The sequence below is a fragment of the Phalacrocorax aristotelis genome, chromosome 15, assembly GCF_949628215.1.
Source record: "Phalacrocorax aristotelis chromosome 15, bGulAri2.1, whole genome shotgun sequence".
NCBI lineage: Eukaryota > Metazoa > Chordata > Aves > Suliformes > Phalacrocoracidae > Phalacrocorax > Phalacrocorax aristotelis.
The window spans coordinates 13,570,345-13,583,905 of record NC_134290.1 but is presented as its reverse complement, the minus strand read 5'-3'; the positions used below and the strand labels follow the sequence as shown (position 1 = coordinate 13,583,905).

The window sequence follows — 13,561 nt, the reverse complement described above, 5'->3', positions numbered from 1 at the left end:
GATCCTCTTCGTGGAAAGTATATGTTTAGGTGTGTCCAAAGGGAAATGTCTGGGTGTACCCACAGTTAGTCATCCTCCTACCACAGCTTAAAAAGTCTACGAGAGGAAAACTTCCTTAGAGAAATCCTCCTCTGCACCCTACCCCAGCGCCTGGGCTGCCACCAGGTTTAGAAGGATGTTCAGGAAGGGAAAAAAGTTGAAGCTTAGTTACAGAACACTCAAAAACTCTCTCAGCAATGCAGTGTTCTCATACATCTGTGCAGAACCAGTGCTGTAACAGACACTGCTGTACAAAAAAAAAAGCAAAGAATGGCTTCCACCTCACACAAACCCTCTTTTCTAGGAAGTCTGGGGGATGCAGGAGGAACACCTAGGGGATGCACATAGCCCCACTGTTAGGGCCATATACCAAGCACCATGAGGCCAACACGGCTACTACTGCCTACAGGAGAAGAGCCGCATGGACTCAAGTCCTCAAAACTGGTTTTGTTACTCTCGTGAAGAACAGGGTACCACCGCCTGTGCATTGGCCTCCCTCCGATGGCAAAGGTTCCTGGTTTGTACCTCTCAGAAGATACCTACCGCGTGCGGCTGAACGCTGCCTCTCAAACAGTGCCTGGAGCAGCTGCCAAGAGATGACAACTGCCCACGTGCAGTTCTCTCTAAACAGGGCTAGGAGTCATCAATAGCACCAACACAACAGAACCATAAAGCAAAGCTGAGGGTCTGACAGTGGGAGATTAGAAAAAAGAGTGGAAAAGCTTAGCTTTCAGTTGGTGTTGAGTTTCTGCTACTTGCCCCACTCGCTGCAGCAGAACCACAGCACACCGCATCGTCCTGCATTGCCAGCAGGATCTCATGAGGCCAGCACCCTTTCGGCTCATGGTCTCTAGTCACTGCTCTCCTGACAGCGGTACTGGAGTCACCAACACGGGCTGTAACAAACAGCGTTGCTTTACAGAAACCAACTCCCAGGCCAGCGGCACCTGGAAAGCCTCTAGCTAAGGCAGGGGCTCACAAGCTGGCTGGGCTTGGGAGACACAATCCACCATTCAAGAGAAGGAAGAAACTTTCCGAACAGTAAAATCTCTTGGTGTTATTTCCCTCTGGCTCACAGCTTGGCTTGCACAGGCTAACCTCTGAAGAGTGAAAGGAAAACTGTCATGCTATGCAAGGATTATCTCTTGACGCAACTATTTGAATGGAAGCAAGATAAAAGACAATAGTAACATTAATCTGAATTGTGGGAGCATCCACCAATACTGACCCTTTGGAAATAGATCTAAAGCAAATAGCCAGAAGATATTCACATGCCTTTTGACCTCACGCAGAAAGAAAAAAAATATCTTGGAGCCTACTGTGTTCCTCTGCTCTCTGGCCCTGCTCCCTTTCTTCGCTCTTCCTGAACCTCACCAGTAAGGGACTCAGGAACATTTCAAGCAGGTTTCCAATTCAAGAGACAACAATTGACTCAGATGAAGGAAGAAGAGGAGAAAAGGCAAAGAAAGTACTCATTCACTGCCGTATAATCTCCTCTCTGCACAGACACACAATACCACAAAACATTTCTCAGACCCAGACACAGCTTCACAGCCAGACAAAAGCACATTTTAGGACAGAGTTTTGGGATTCACGTGATGCTGCCGGTGAGGTCCTGCACCAAGAGAGTTAGCACGCTGTAAGGAACCAGCAGCCACTCTCCTCTTGGGCTGCAGTAGCAGTTACCCATAAGCAGGGTCCAGGAGATGGTACGCAAGCAAACAAACACCGTTAACCAATGGTCTACTCAATATCTTCGCACATTTTGGCACACTTGGGTCCAGCAATAAAGCTTACTGACTGGAAAGCGTTATTACTGCAGTCAGCAGATCTTTGACTTCCCAAAAGAATGAGGGCTTCTAATTTCTTCACGTAGATCCCAGGGAATAAGCGTAAGCGGCAAGACCCAGAGAGGCTCACAGATGTCTGCGTTGGCTCTTGCCTGCATTCTGCTTCCTACAGACCTGTCGGCTTGCTCCAGGATGTGAAGCACCAGCAGAGGCACAGGGCAAGCAGAAGGGAGGCCCTGCTCCACAGGAGGGGTTTATGGCCAGCCTTGCAGCAGGTGGATTTCTGCAGGACCAGGAGAACAAGGACACAAAGGGTCTGTGTTACCCCATTCCAGGCACTATGGTATTCTCTGCTTATGAAACAGATGAGTTGTTTCAGGACAGGTAGTACTTCAGGGCAGATAAAAACAGCAGGAAAGCTATCCTTTGGTCCTACACAGGCTTCAGGAAGGGAGGGAAAGTACTTCCCAACCCCTGGCAACAGTCCTAAAGTCTGACTGTGTGACATTAAAAAAAAGAAAACAAAAAACAAGACAGCGTCATGTCCATGGAGCTGCTCTTTGCCGAGCCAGTGTTATCATCACAGACAAACAGTTGGACAAGCTGGTACAACAGCTCAGTCCTCAAGCGACCTGAAGGAACTTCACCAGCCCTTCCACTGGACACAAGCTTTCTGTAGCTTCTTCCAAACCAGCCCCAGCTCTCTCCTCCTCCCCACCTCAACCCCCAGGCAGTGGCGGTGCCAGTCACAGCCCCACGGACCGGGCAGGTGCTGCTGGCTTCACGCAGGTTCACCGCAGGCCCTGGTCAAAGCCCCAAGATTCAACGCATGTGCTGGATGACCGAGAGCTACAGCGCTCGAGGAGGGCTTGAACAGGAAAACATGACTCTTTCGGAGGCAGACTGGGCCTCTGCAAAGCAACACACTACAGCAAGTCAAAGCTGAGAGTTGCATCTGAGCCTAACCACAGAAACCGAAGTAACAGATTAATGTCATAATAAGAGTATGGAGGCAAAGTGGCAGGTTTCACAAGTCACAGAGCTTCAATGTGAGACCAGAACCATGCATCAGAGCAAACTGAAGACTCATGCTGCTGGGACACTGAAAAGCAATCACTTTTTGCAGCAGTCATGTTCGTCTGCGGGTAATGCTGCACCACCTACACCAGTTTGTGTCTGCAGCTGGCCAGCGCTAAGGGAGGAGGCATCACTGCCTGAGCACACAGCGCAGGGCACACCTGCACGCAGCAGCTGCAGCAGCCCAGCAAGGACAAGAAACAGTAGAGGGGAAAAAAAAAAAGCAGCAGAATCCTGAAAAGTTTGGCCTTTCTGACATGGGGGTGGAAAGAAGTAGCTACCCCTTTGGCAACAGGCAGAATAAGACCTAGAAGCTTCTTTAAACAAAAGCAAGCTCCTTTTTGCAAATGACAATGCATTACGCTAGAGCTCTCGAGAGGAGACTTCAGAATTCGAAAAACAAAGACAAAAATACTGAAGATCCGATTTGCTTTTCTATATTCATTCCTCATCTCCTTTCTCTATCACAGTCATAAAACAAACACTTCAGGTTGAATTCCTCATTACCTTAAGCTCAGTCACATGTACTGGAACGAAATCCCTGTACGCCATAAGGTTGTGTTTTACGAGCCTACCCAAAGCGCTGGAGTACTGGGGGGAGTGCCGCGGGTCGAGGCAGACACTAAGGCAGGCTACAAGAGCGAACGTTTCAGATTTAATCACACGCTCACCAAGACATATTCACTTACTGAGATGTTCGAACACAGCAAAGCCACTTGATCTGGAAGTTTAAGTTTTTAGAACCAATTAACATAGTTCTACAAATAAAGCTGGGAGTGGCTTGTTTGTTTAATGGCATATCCCAAACAATCTGATATCCTGCAGGATTTTTTTTTTTTTAATGCAACTTTGGAAATTATAGGCCCAACGACCAACAGGGTTTTCTATTAGCAGCTGCATGACTGACTGGCCTTTGCAAATCTTCTCTTTTACACCCACTTATTTCATACTTTACCAGATTTAAGAAAACAAACACACATTGTTACAGCACAAAGGTGTTACAAAAATGAGTTTAAAGAAGAAAAAAAAGCATAAGTTTTCAAATAAAAACTGTCTTAGATTAAGGGGGGGAATCCAATTACCAGAAGCCAGAGTAACATGGGCTTGAATCTGCAGTATTTAAAAAACCCAAAAATACACTCCACAAAAATAAAACCAGAAATCTGAATATGTTTTAACATACTTAACAGGCTAGCTACAATTGCCAGCTAGACGAAAAAATACCAAACACAAACAAAAAGCACTGCAAAGAGAAACCGGCCCCAGCTCCCCGATTGCATGCACAGTGACATTAATCAGCACACACGGGGAGGAAACATGCAACCTACGTGCTCCAAACCCATCCAGCAGCCCAGCGGGGCTGCACCTCAGCCCTGCCTGACACCACCGCACCCTCTGCTGCGATGCGTGGGGTTTCCCATCGCGCCAGCGGCTCTCGCGCTCCAGGCTGCCAGCACGTACCGAGCCTGCTGGGAGACCTTCCCTTCCTGGAGATATAAGATGCTTTGCTAAATAGGATCTCGAACGGCTTGAAATTCTGCATCTTTCATTCCCCCCACCGGAACCACACTGTCTGGTTGATCTCTAGTATGCCAGCTCAGCTGACCTAATTCCTCCTGTTATTCTGATGCCGAGAGACAAGCCAGGTGCTCCTGCAGCCAGACAGAACATTACTGCCCTATGCAACTGGTGATACAGAATTTAATTCATTTCTATCAGCCCCTCTTGAAACAACCTTGCTTATTAAACAAACGCAGCTTTGAGATCTTCACTTTGCATTTTGAGAGCATCTCTTCATGTTTATGGTGGCATTTAAGGCCTGTCCATCATAAAGCAGCAGACGCCACACAGTTAAAGCACCTCTTGCTACACACTAAGTGCAAAAGAGGCTCTAAAGCTATCTGTTGGCAAAGTTCTGCTGTGGACATTTATTTTTAAAATTTATCAGAGAGGAACCATAACATCTGAAGACAGTTAAGATGGCTTCTCTTAAGCAAAGTATGTTTAGGTATGTACCTGAGAAACACTGCCTTGGTAGACCACATCGCTTGTCTTCACTTCCCATCAAGTTTGCCATTTACTATTGCTCCATGAACAACAGCAAAAAAATTTAAACAACCAAAACCCAAAAAAAAACCCCCACCCAACCAAAAAAAACCAAGTAAAAAAAAGAACACACTTATTTTGAAAATAAAACAAAAAAGCCTTCTGTCCTTGATATTGCAGATCAAACACCACCTCTGCTGACCACCCCAGTCTTCAGCTTCTCACTTCATGCCACGGGTTGAAGGCAGCCCGCCCCATGGGAGAGATGTGTCCGCTTCAGAGGCCCACAGCTTCTCTGAGAGCTGAATCCAGCTCAGATTCCTACCACCAACACCAGCTCCATGTCTGCTGTTTGCTAGTCTGCCTGTTGTGCAAATGCTTTTCAGTTAGTATCAACAGGTGGGAAGGCAGGGGGTGCACGAAAGGGAGAGGGGAAAAAGGAAGACACATGACAGTGAACTGTATCTCCAATTCTCTATAGATGCTTGAGCATTAAGATGAGCTTTTGAAATATAGTTTTATTGCAGTTTCACAGTTTAGGGTTAAGTCCAGTCCGGCCACAAAATCAAATCTTTTAACTGGGATTTGGTTTGGAGCTATAAATATTTGAGAGACATTCAAACACTAGTTCTCTACCTGAATTCAGTCCCACCCAGCCACTGATTAGGAGGCACTTCTTCCCATCCACCTTCTAAATGTCCACCAGCTTACTTTGCCCACTCCAACCAAACGCATTCAATCATCACGAGGATTTAAACAGTGGGAATTTTCATAACAGAAACAGTGATGGAGCTTCATGAAGAGCAGCACCAATAGCACCCCAGCCGTTACCGGAGCTTTGCTGTCAACCTGTGAACACAACAGCCTACCAGTTTCCGATTACTCCTGGGAAACATTCCTTAATCTGTCATTATAGTCTGAGTAATGCTACCTTCCACGGGAGCTTTAGAGGCTATTAACTTCCTTCGGCTCTTCCGTGACATCTCAATCATGTGAGAGGAACACAGGTATGTGCTTTACACACAGGATGAGTAAAACAGTGATCATAATTTCAGAAATGCAACAAGACCACTCCCTCCAAAAAAAGCCAGTGACTCCTCTAAGGTCTGTATTTAGTGGTCAACGTTCGCTAGATGTTTCTGTGACCTGCGCAGTGAGGTAACCAGCTAGTGAAGCCAACATAAAACAGGAGTTCAAGACTGTAAAATTCCCTACTCTCCATAAACATAGCCATTTTGGTCCACTAAACTCTCAAGCCTCATCCTACAAAACTACTGGCAGAGAGCAGTTGGATTTTCTGTCCTTTTTGCCTTCTAACTCTAAATTAAGGCAGACGCAATCTTCAGTAACAGAGTGATTCCCTTCGACAGATGCGAGGATGCTGAGGGAGCAGGACAGCAGACACCCCATTCTTGTCTGCAGTGCAAACAGAGAGGATTGCCTGGCAGTTCAGAGAAGCCTGCGCTTTACACCCACTCACCAGGAAACTTGCCAGCTTTGCTCAGGGATGGAATTAAAACAGGCTTTAACCAGGCAGGCAGCCTGACCCCAGGAGTGCGATCTCCCAGACACAGAGTGCCTCCTTATTCATTCCAAGCGTCACAGTGGAGCCCTGTCTCCTGAGCTGGGGCACCCGAACCGCAGTGCCTGAGGAACAGAAGATCCTGCGTTAGGTGGCACGAGAGGTGGCGAGGGCAGGAGGTGACACTGCAGCAACAGTGATTCATCCGACATCCCACTCACCAGCGAAGTGCTGCAGCACAAGCGAGCGGTGCTGGAGGGCACACCAAAGGGACACTGCCGTACAGCGAGCTCCGGAGGTCCCGGGGGACCGCAGGAGGCACGTACACAAGATGCACACAAGCAGCTGAAGGCTCCATATTGGGAAAGAATGATGGTGCAGGCAGCACAACAGAACGTGACAGCCCAACAGCCCTGATCCTATTGATCACAGGGACATTCTATACAGCAACAATAGAACAAGCCTGTTATTACTCAGCTCTGAAGACCAGCCCAGGCTGACTGATCATTAAGCTGAGAAGTGTTTGTTATGCCCATGGATTCAGGCAGGGGTGGCAGAAGAAAAACTGCACTGCAAGGACTCCATGTTCTTTGCCTCCAGGAGCTCCAAGTGATACAGTCACCCCAGCAGAAATATTTTTGGTGAGCCTGTACTGCATGAGTGAGTTAAACATTACCCTCATCTTGAGCTGGTGAGTATAATAAGCCAACCTGACACAAAATTATGGAAAGCAGACCCTCAGGTAACCTGGGCTAAACCAGAAACCCAGCAATGCAGTGCCCTGTGTGACATTAACAGCTATGTTTCTACCATCAGTCCATCCCACCCTTCCGAAAATCGGAGGGAAAAAAAAACAACCAAACAAAAAACACCCCAGAACAAAAACCCACCCAATACCCACCACAAGCACAGCCATAACTAGGCTGCTTTAAGAAGCAAGCTCAGATCACAGCACACTACTAGGGAAAACGTGCCAGTAAAATAATCCTTCTTCCTATTTCATACAGGAAAACACTTTCTAATAATCCAAAGCATGATTTATGTCCAGGAACAGCAGATTTTCTGCCCTAGCACCAACACAGCCAGACGAGAGATCTTCAGCTGCCACATATTCAACCAACCTCCTAGGGCAGCTGGCACAACACAGGGAAGAAAACATACCCAGGACCTCCCATTGCCCCAAAGATCTTAGTTACATGTAAGCACCTACTTCTTACTAGTGCTGGAAGCAGCTGTCTAGTGCACGGTGCTCCCAGGATCTGATAAGTTCAAGAGTAACCTTCCTACCATCGGATCCCCTTAGCTAATCCAGGGACCACTGACCACAGATTCAACGTCCTGAGTTGCAACAGAAACCAGAGCAAGTTCCATACACCGGACCACAAGCTGCCAAAGCTTTCAGTGTCAACACGCGTAAAGAGCTGAGCTGATCCTCAGAGTTTCAGAAATCCATTTTGTAAGAAACCTCATTTCCAGACCAAGTCCTCATGTGGCAGAAACCATCATCTGTACCCTTGTTGTCATTGTTTTCCACCTAAAGGAACAAGAGCTTATTTGGCCGTCTTTAAAAAGAGTAAAGAGACTTCTTGTCTCCAGATGTCTCTCTAGACTGCTGTACTCCCCTCGACTGCTGCAGTCTGAAGACCCCAACTCCAGCCCCTCTGCAGCCCAGCTGAGGAGCTGGGCAGGCGTCGCTCAGCAGCAACTAACGCACCCAGCACATGGAGGAATCCGTTTTTTACTTTATGCTAGACATCTCCTGTACCTAGCAAAGATCCACAACTCCGCATGGACACTAAACAGTCCTTTTAGAAGTGCAATACAATATGGTTTATCCTCTTTAAAGCGAGGGCTCTTGCATTAGGCTCCCAGACTATTCACAGTACCTACCTCTCACTAATACATGAGAACATAATAATGGGAATATGCATATTTCATTTTGTGATCCATTCTCATGAATGATGCTGCTCTCAGGACTCAGCAAGGGGATCTATACAAGTCCAGACACTGCACTTATATACATTAAACATTCACCAGTATCATTTATTCCTATGAGGCTTCTTATGTTGTTATTATTTATGAATGAGTATCACAAAGATCTATGAAACTAGAAGGAACACAGCAGTTTTCCTGGATTTGAAAGATAAAATAAGTGTGCCAGGGTGAGAGCTGCTACCAGTATTAGATATCAGCACTGCAAGTGTCTGTCTGGGCAAAGCTGGCATTACATCAGAAAATCTTGATTTGTATGAGGCCTGCTTAGCATTAGCTTTTAACCAGGAAAGCGCAAACAAAAGCATCATTGGGTGTAATCACTCGCTTACAGCCGCTGTGGTTTTGGCAACCATTTCCTTGTGTGTAAGGAACACACGAGTAAAAGTTAAAGTCACTGTTGACAGGAGGTGTGGAGGAAGGGACAAGTGCAACGATAGACAAAGCTACAGGGCAGCACTAAGAGTCACAAGGAATATTTTTTCCTTTTTGCTCTATGATGTTGTAACACAAGAATAACCCTCTTCAGTTTTAGAAAGCCTAAAAGTAAGGGCTCAATTAACTGCGACTATGACATTTTCGAGGGTAAATATATATATATATGCAGCTACGAATTAAGCAACTGATCTTGTATCGGAGGAACACGGTGAGCAATAACTAGTCTTTTCCATAAACCAAGGAAAGGTGGGCAGAAGCCAGCCTTCCACAGAACTGCACTTTTACCTCTGCAGATAATTTACTCTCATACAACTGCTAAGCAGGCACAGAGCAAGGCCAAACACTCAGGCGCATTACGCACACAGCCTAAGAGGGTGGACCGCATCAGGCTGTGTCCGATAACCCATCACCTTAGACCAGAAGAGACTCCACACCAACGCCACCTATGTCATCTCATTTTGTCCCAGAAATCAAATTACCCAGGTCATACAAGGACTTTCTGACAAAGCTGGTAACTAAACATCCACCTGGGCATGCCTTGAGCCCCACACCATTCAGAAATTCATGTTTTGGGGTATCTTACACAGCTTCTTGCTAACATCTCACCAGGCTACACTGCTAAACACAGAATATAAGTAAAGCTCATTTGCCATCACACAAGGAGAAAAATGCATTGCTGTAGTCGTAACAGTGATGAAATCATGCCTGTCGCAGGAAATGTCTTTGAGCTGCTTCCTACCCAGCAGTTACTTGAAGCAGTGAGGAACGGAACATGAACAAAAGGTTTTAAAAGATCTGCAATAGGCAAATCCAGCAGCATAATGCTTCATACAAATGCAAACTATAGAGGAATTGCAGGAGCAGCTACTCACTCCCTTAGCTGAAAAGTTATTAAGTAAAAGGTACAGAGGAGAATGAAAAATCATGAGATCTAATGCCCCAAGCAGCCTGTGCCAGAGGAAACTTCCCCAGCTCTCTGAGCTACTCGGCAGCACGCATCAGGCCAAAGGCGGCCACTGCTTTGCAAGACCAGTTCTACGCTGTGGCTCAGGAGCAATGCAGAGCTGGCCTCCCACCCAAAGGATATTTCCAAGAAGCAAACCCGTTCCCAGCAGCCCTGCCTCCCTCCCAGAGCAGCCTGAAATCCCCCATGCCCACCTCTCACCAAAACACCACCAAGCACTGAACACCCCCCAAGGTCCCGGCCCCCCGCAGCACCTCGCCATAAGCCCCCGCCCTGACAGCGAGGGACACGGCGGGTGACAGAGCCCCGCGGGGCCGGGGTGACGCGAGCAGACTACAGCACCCAGAAGGCATTGCAAATAGGCTGTACCAACCAGCCGTGACTCGTGTTCGGGGTGACGCCGAGGCCACCGGAGCCAATCCACTGAAGAAGGTGGAATGTCAACAAACACGGCGGCCTGCAGGACACGCGATATCAGGGACAGGGCAGGCAGCTCCAGATAAGCCACCCCAGGGCCACCCAGGGGGTCCGGCGGAGACAGCGGTCACGCAGCCGTCACCACTCACAAATATCAGACCTTTGGGTGGCACCGGCTGTACCAACACACCACACGCAAAGAACAGAAGGGTTCCATTTCAGGCTCTTAGACCCCCTGCAGGTTGGTGGTTTTCTTTTAAAAAGCACCACACATGTCAGAAAACTTGCCCCATGACCCACCAGGATTTTTTTTTAACTAAAAATTCAAGGAGAAAAAGTCATTGGATAACTTGGGTTTCAGAGCAGATCGGTTTTAGCCTCTTATATTAGATCTTCAGAGCTGACTTTGAAGGAAAAAGCAACTGTGGGAAACCACAATAATCTAAAAATGTCAGCTGCAATTTTTAACACTTAGTGATTGCCACAAGGACAACAGAAAAATGCAAATGAAAATCCTCTGGAACTGAAGACAATCATATGCTACAAAGTCACGCTCATGCTATTTTTACATTGCTTAGGAAAAAGAAATTTTCTTAGGGAGTATATCCAGACCAGAGAAAGAAAATAAAAGGTAGGCATGCCAAGAGTAACTACTGTAATTTTATTTCTAACATCCTGAGAACTTACGAGCTTCCAGCACAGACATATTCACCCCACGCTGCATTTCACTGCCTGACATCCTGGGAGCAGGAGCTCCCGCCTCAACTCCCAACTGCATTAAGAGTTCTGTGGTCCAGACAACAATTAATACATGATCTGTCCAGCTGTGTTTATCCTTCCCTAACTTATCAGAAGACTTTCTGTTCCTCCCCACCTGAGGATACACACTTGATTACAAACATCTGTTAAAAATTGAAATTCCACAACATTCATTCGACCCCTCCCAAATCCAGAATGTTTTGCCATAATTGAGTGTATTTACCTGGAAGTCATACAAGGCAACAATGTTTTCATGTTTCAATTCCTAGAAAAAAGTAAAACAAAGCCATAAGCTAGGAGCAACAAAGGACATACAGAACAAAGACTGAAGAAAATAAGCCAGTCTACTTTTACCTTAAGTATCTTTATTTCCTTGCCCAGCAGAGTTTGAGATTTTGCAAGGTTCTTCTTGTTAATGCATTTCACAGCTACTTCCAGCTCAGGTTTCTGAAAGAATGCATATGTAATCCAATAATAAATGTAAATTTCACCATTAATTTACATTAGGATAAGCAGCCTCTTAACAGATCACAAGTACTACTGAAAGAAGTATCTTGCAGCACCAGTAAAGACTTCTCACTTCACATCCTAATGCCTATCCCTTGCTTGTTCAGACATGCCCTTTCCCGAATTATGCCTGTCAGCCCAAGGAGAAAAGCCCAAGGTTTGGGTTTTTGTTACTACTTTATATGATGATTATCCTCTTATTTAATCACTAGAAATAAACGCACTGTGGGAGCCATGGCTTATCCCAAGCCCTAATGATGGAAAAATCCACTGCCGGATTGGTTTCTTTTTATTTACCAGTGAATGATTCCCCCTCCTCTTGGAAAAAATTAAGTGGAGAAAGACAAAACTTCACAGACACAAACAAACAAACAAAAAAAAACCAAAGAAAACCCCAAACCAAACCCAAAGCAAGAGCCCTCTACACTTCACAGATGGTACGGGGGGATTTTTGTTTGCTTGATTTCAAGGCAAGGGCCAGCTCTGGCGAGTCGGACATCCCTGCAGACACCTGGGCACCGGGCTGCCGGCCTCCAGCCTCGCTCCGGCCAGCCGCAAGGTGAACCCACCTGCCCGGGTCCTGCAGGGGCACACGCCTGCCTCCCCAGGGAACCCCACAATAACAATAAAAAAAAAAAATATGTCTACCATCACCAGAGCTGCCCCAGAGCCCGGGGTTGATGCCCAGGCTAAGAATAGCCGCCACAGCCCAGCGGGGATGGGGTGACCGGGACGTGGTGCCCAGCTCAGCCCAGACCCAAACATACATTTAAAAAAAACAAAAAGAAAAAGAAAAAAAGGAGGAAAAAAAAAGAAAGGATTATTCACCTCTTTGTGCCTGCCCTTGAAGACGACGGCGAAGGCTCCGTGCCCGATCAGGTCCTTCCTGCTGAACTCAAACTTTCCCACCGTCTCCATGGCGCTGGGCCGGGGGGTCCCCGGAGCCGGCGGGGACACTGCGGCCGGGAGGGCTTCAGAGCTGCAAGGGGGCGAGGAGGAGGAGGAAGGGGGGGCCGGTGAAGAAGGAGCTCCCTTTAAAGAAAATTAAACCTCTCCCAATCCAAACACAACGGGGCAACCCTCCCACACACACACACCGCCAACCACCCCCCGAAAGGCGGTCAGGAGCCGGAGACCCGCCGGCCCCCGGGGGAAGCCCCTCTCCTGTCACCCCCCGGCAGCTCGGCGCCGGGCTCCGCTCCCCCACCTCGCCCTCGTCCATGGGCTGCCTCTTCCTGCAGAACGGCCGGGAGCTGGTCATTGTTAGAAGCCGGGGAGAAGTTGGCTCCTCAGCAGCGGGCCCTCCCCATCTCTTCCTCAGGACAGACCGGCGCGGCTCCTCCGGCGGCCGCTTCAGGCGGGGCTCCCCATGCCGAGCCCCGGCCCTCCCCGCCTCGCAGGCGCGGCTTCGCGGAGAGACCACCTTAAGAGCGAACCACCTTAACGCCCAGTCCACCTTACGAGCGCGGTCCACCTTAAGCGCGAGTCCACCTTAAGTGCCGCCCGCGCCCCCCGAGTGTTCGTACACAGCGGGGCCGGGGCTACCCCGAGGGTCCCGCCGCTCGCCCGGGCCCCGCCACCCGCCCGGGCCCAGGCCAAGCTCTGCGGAGCGCGGCACAGACGAGGGGAGCGGAGCGGCGGAGAGCGGCGGCCGCGGCGCAAGCGCGGTGGGGAGGGACGGAGGGAGGGATGCGCGGCGGCGGCACCTGAGGCGGAGGGGGCCGAGCCCGACACATTTAAAGGCGCCGCCCGCGGGCGGCCCTGAGTCAGCGCCGCGGCACGGTCTGCGGTGGCCCTGCGCACCTGGCGCCTGCCAACCCCCCCGTCCCCGCCGCCCCGAGCCTCTGGGAAGTGTGTCTAACAACTAAATAAATGAGTACGTTCGAGGTGTTTTTTAAAAAAATTCACCACAAGATCGATGACACGGCCCGGGGGGGGACCCGAGGGGCACAGGAGGGCCCTGCTCCCGCCACCTCCATCGTCCCTTCTCCCGCAGCGCAGCCCACCTCC

General features: G+C 48.6%; 1 protein-coding gene across 4 annotated transcripts in view; it reads right to left on the bottom strand.

The window, feature by feature from the left end:
- The window catches only part of ULK1 (unc-51 like autophagy activating kinase 1), an 83,501-nt gene extending 70,276 nt beyond the window's left edge, over positions 1-13,225 (bottom strand). For 3 of the 4 annotated variants that reach the window (XM_075110866.1, XM_075110868.1, XM_075110867.1), the window contains exons 1-4: positions 12,759-13,224; positions 12,380-12,530; positions 11,399-11,491; positions 11,268-11,309 (exon numbers count right to left, since the gene is read on the bottom strand). In XM_075110866.1, the coding sequence (XP_074966967.1) occupies positions 11,268-11,309; positions 11,399-11,491; positions 12,380-12,469 (225 nt within the window). In that variant the 5' untranslated portion in view covers positions 12,470-12,530; positions 12,759-13,224. Of the gene's footprint in view, positions 1-11,267; positions 11,310-11,398; positions 11,492-12,379; positions 12,531-12,758 lie in introns of all 4 variants that reach the window. The other variant, XM_075110870.1, reaches the window with a different exon arrangement.
- Positions 13,226-13,561: the final 336 nt, after the last annotated feature.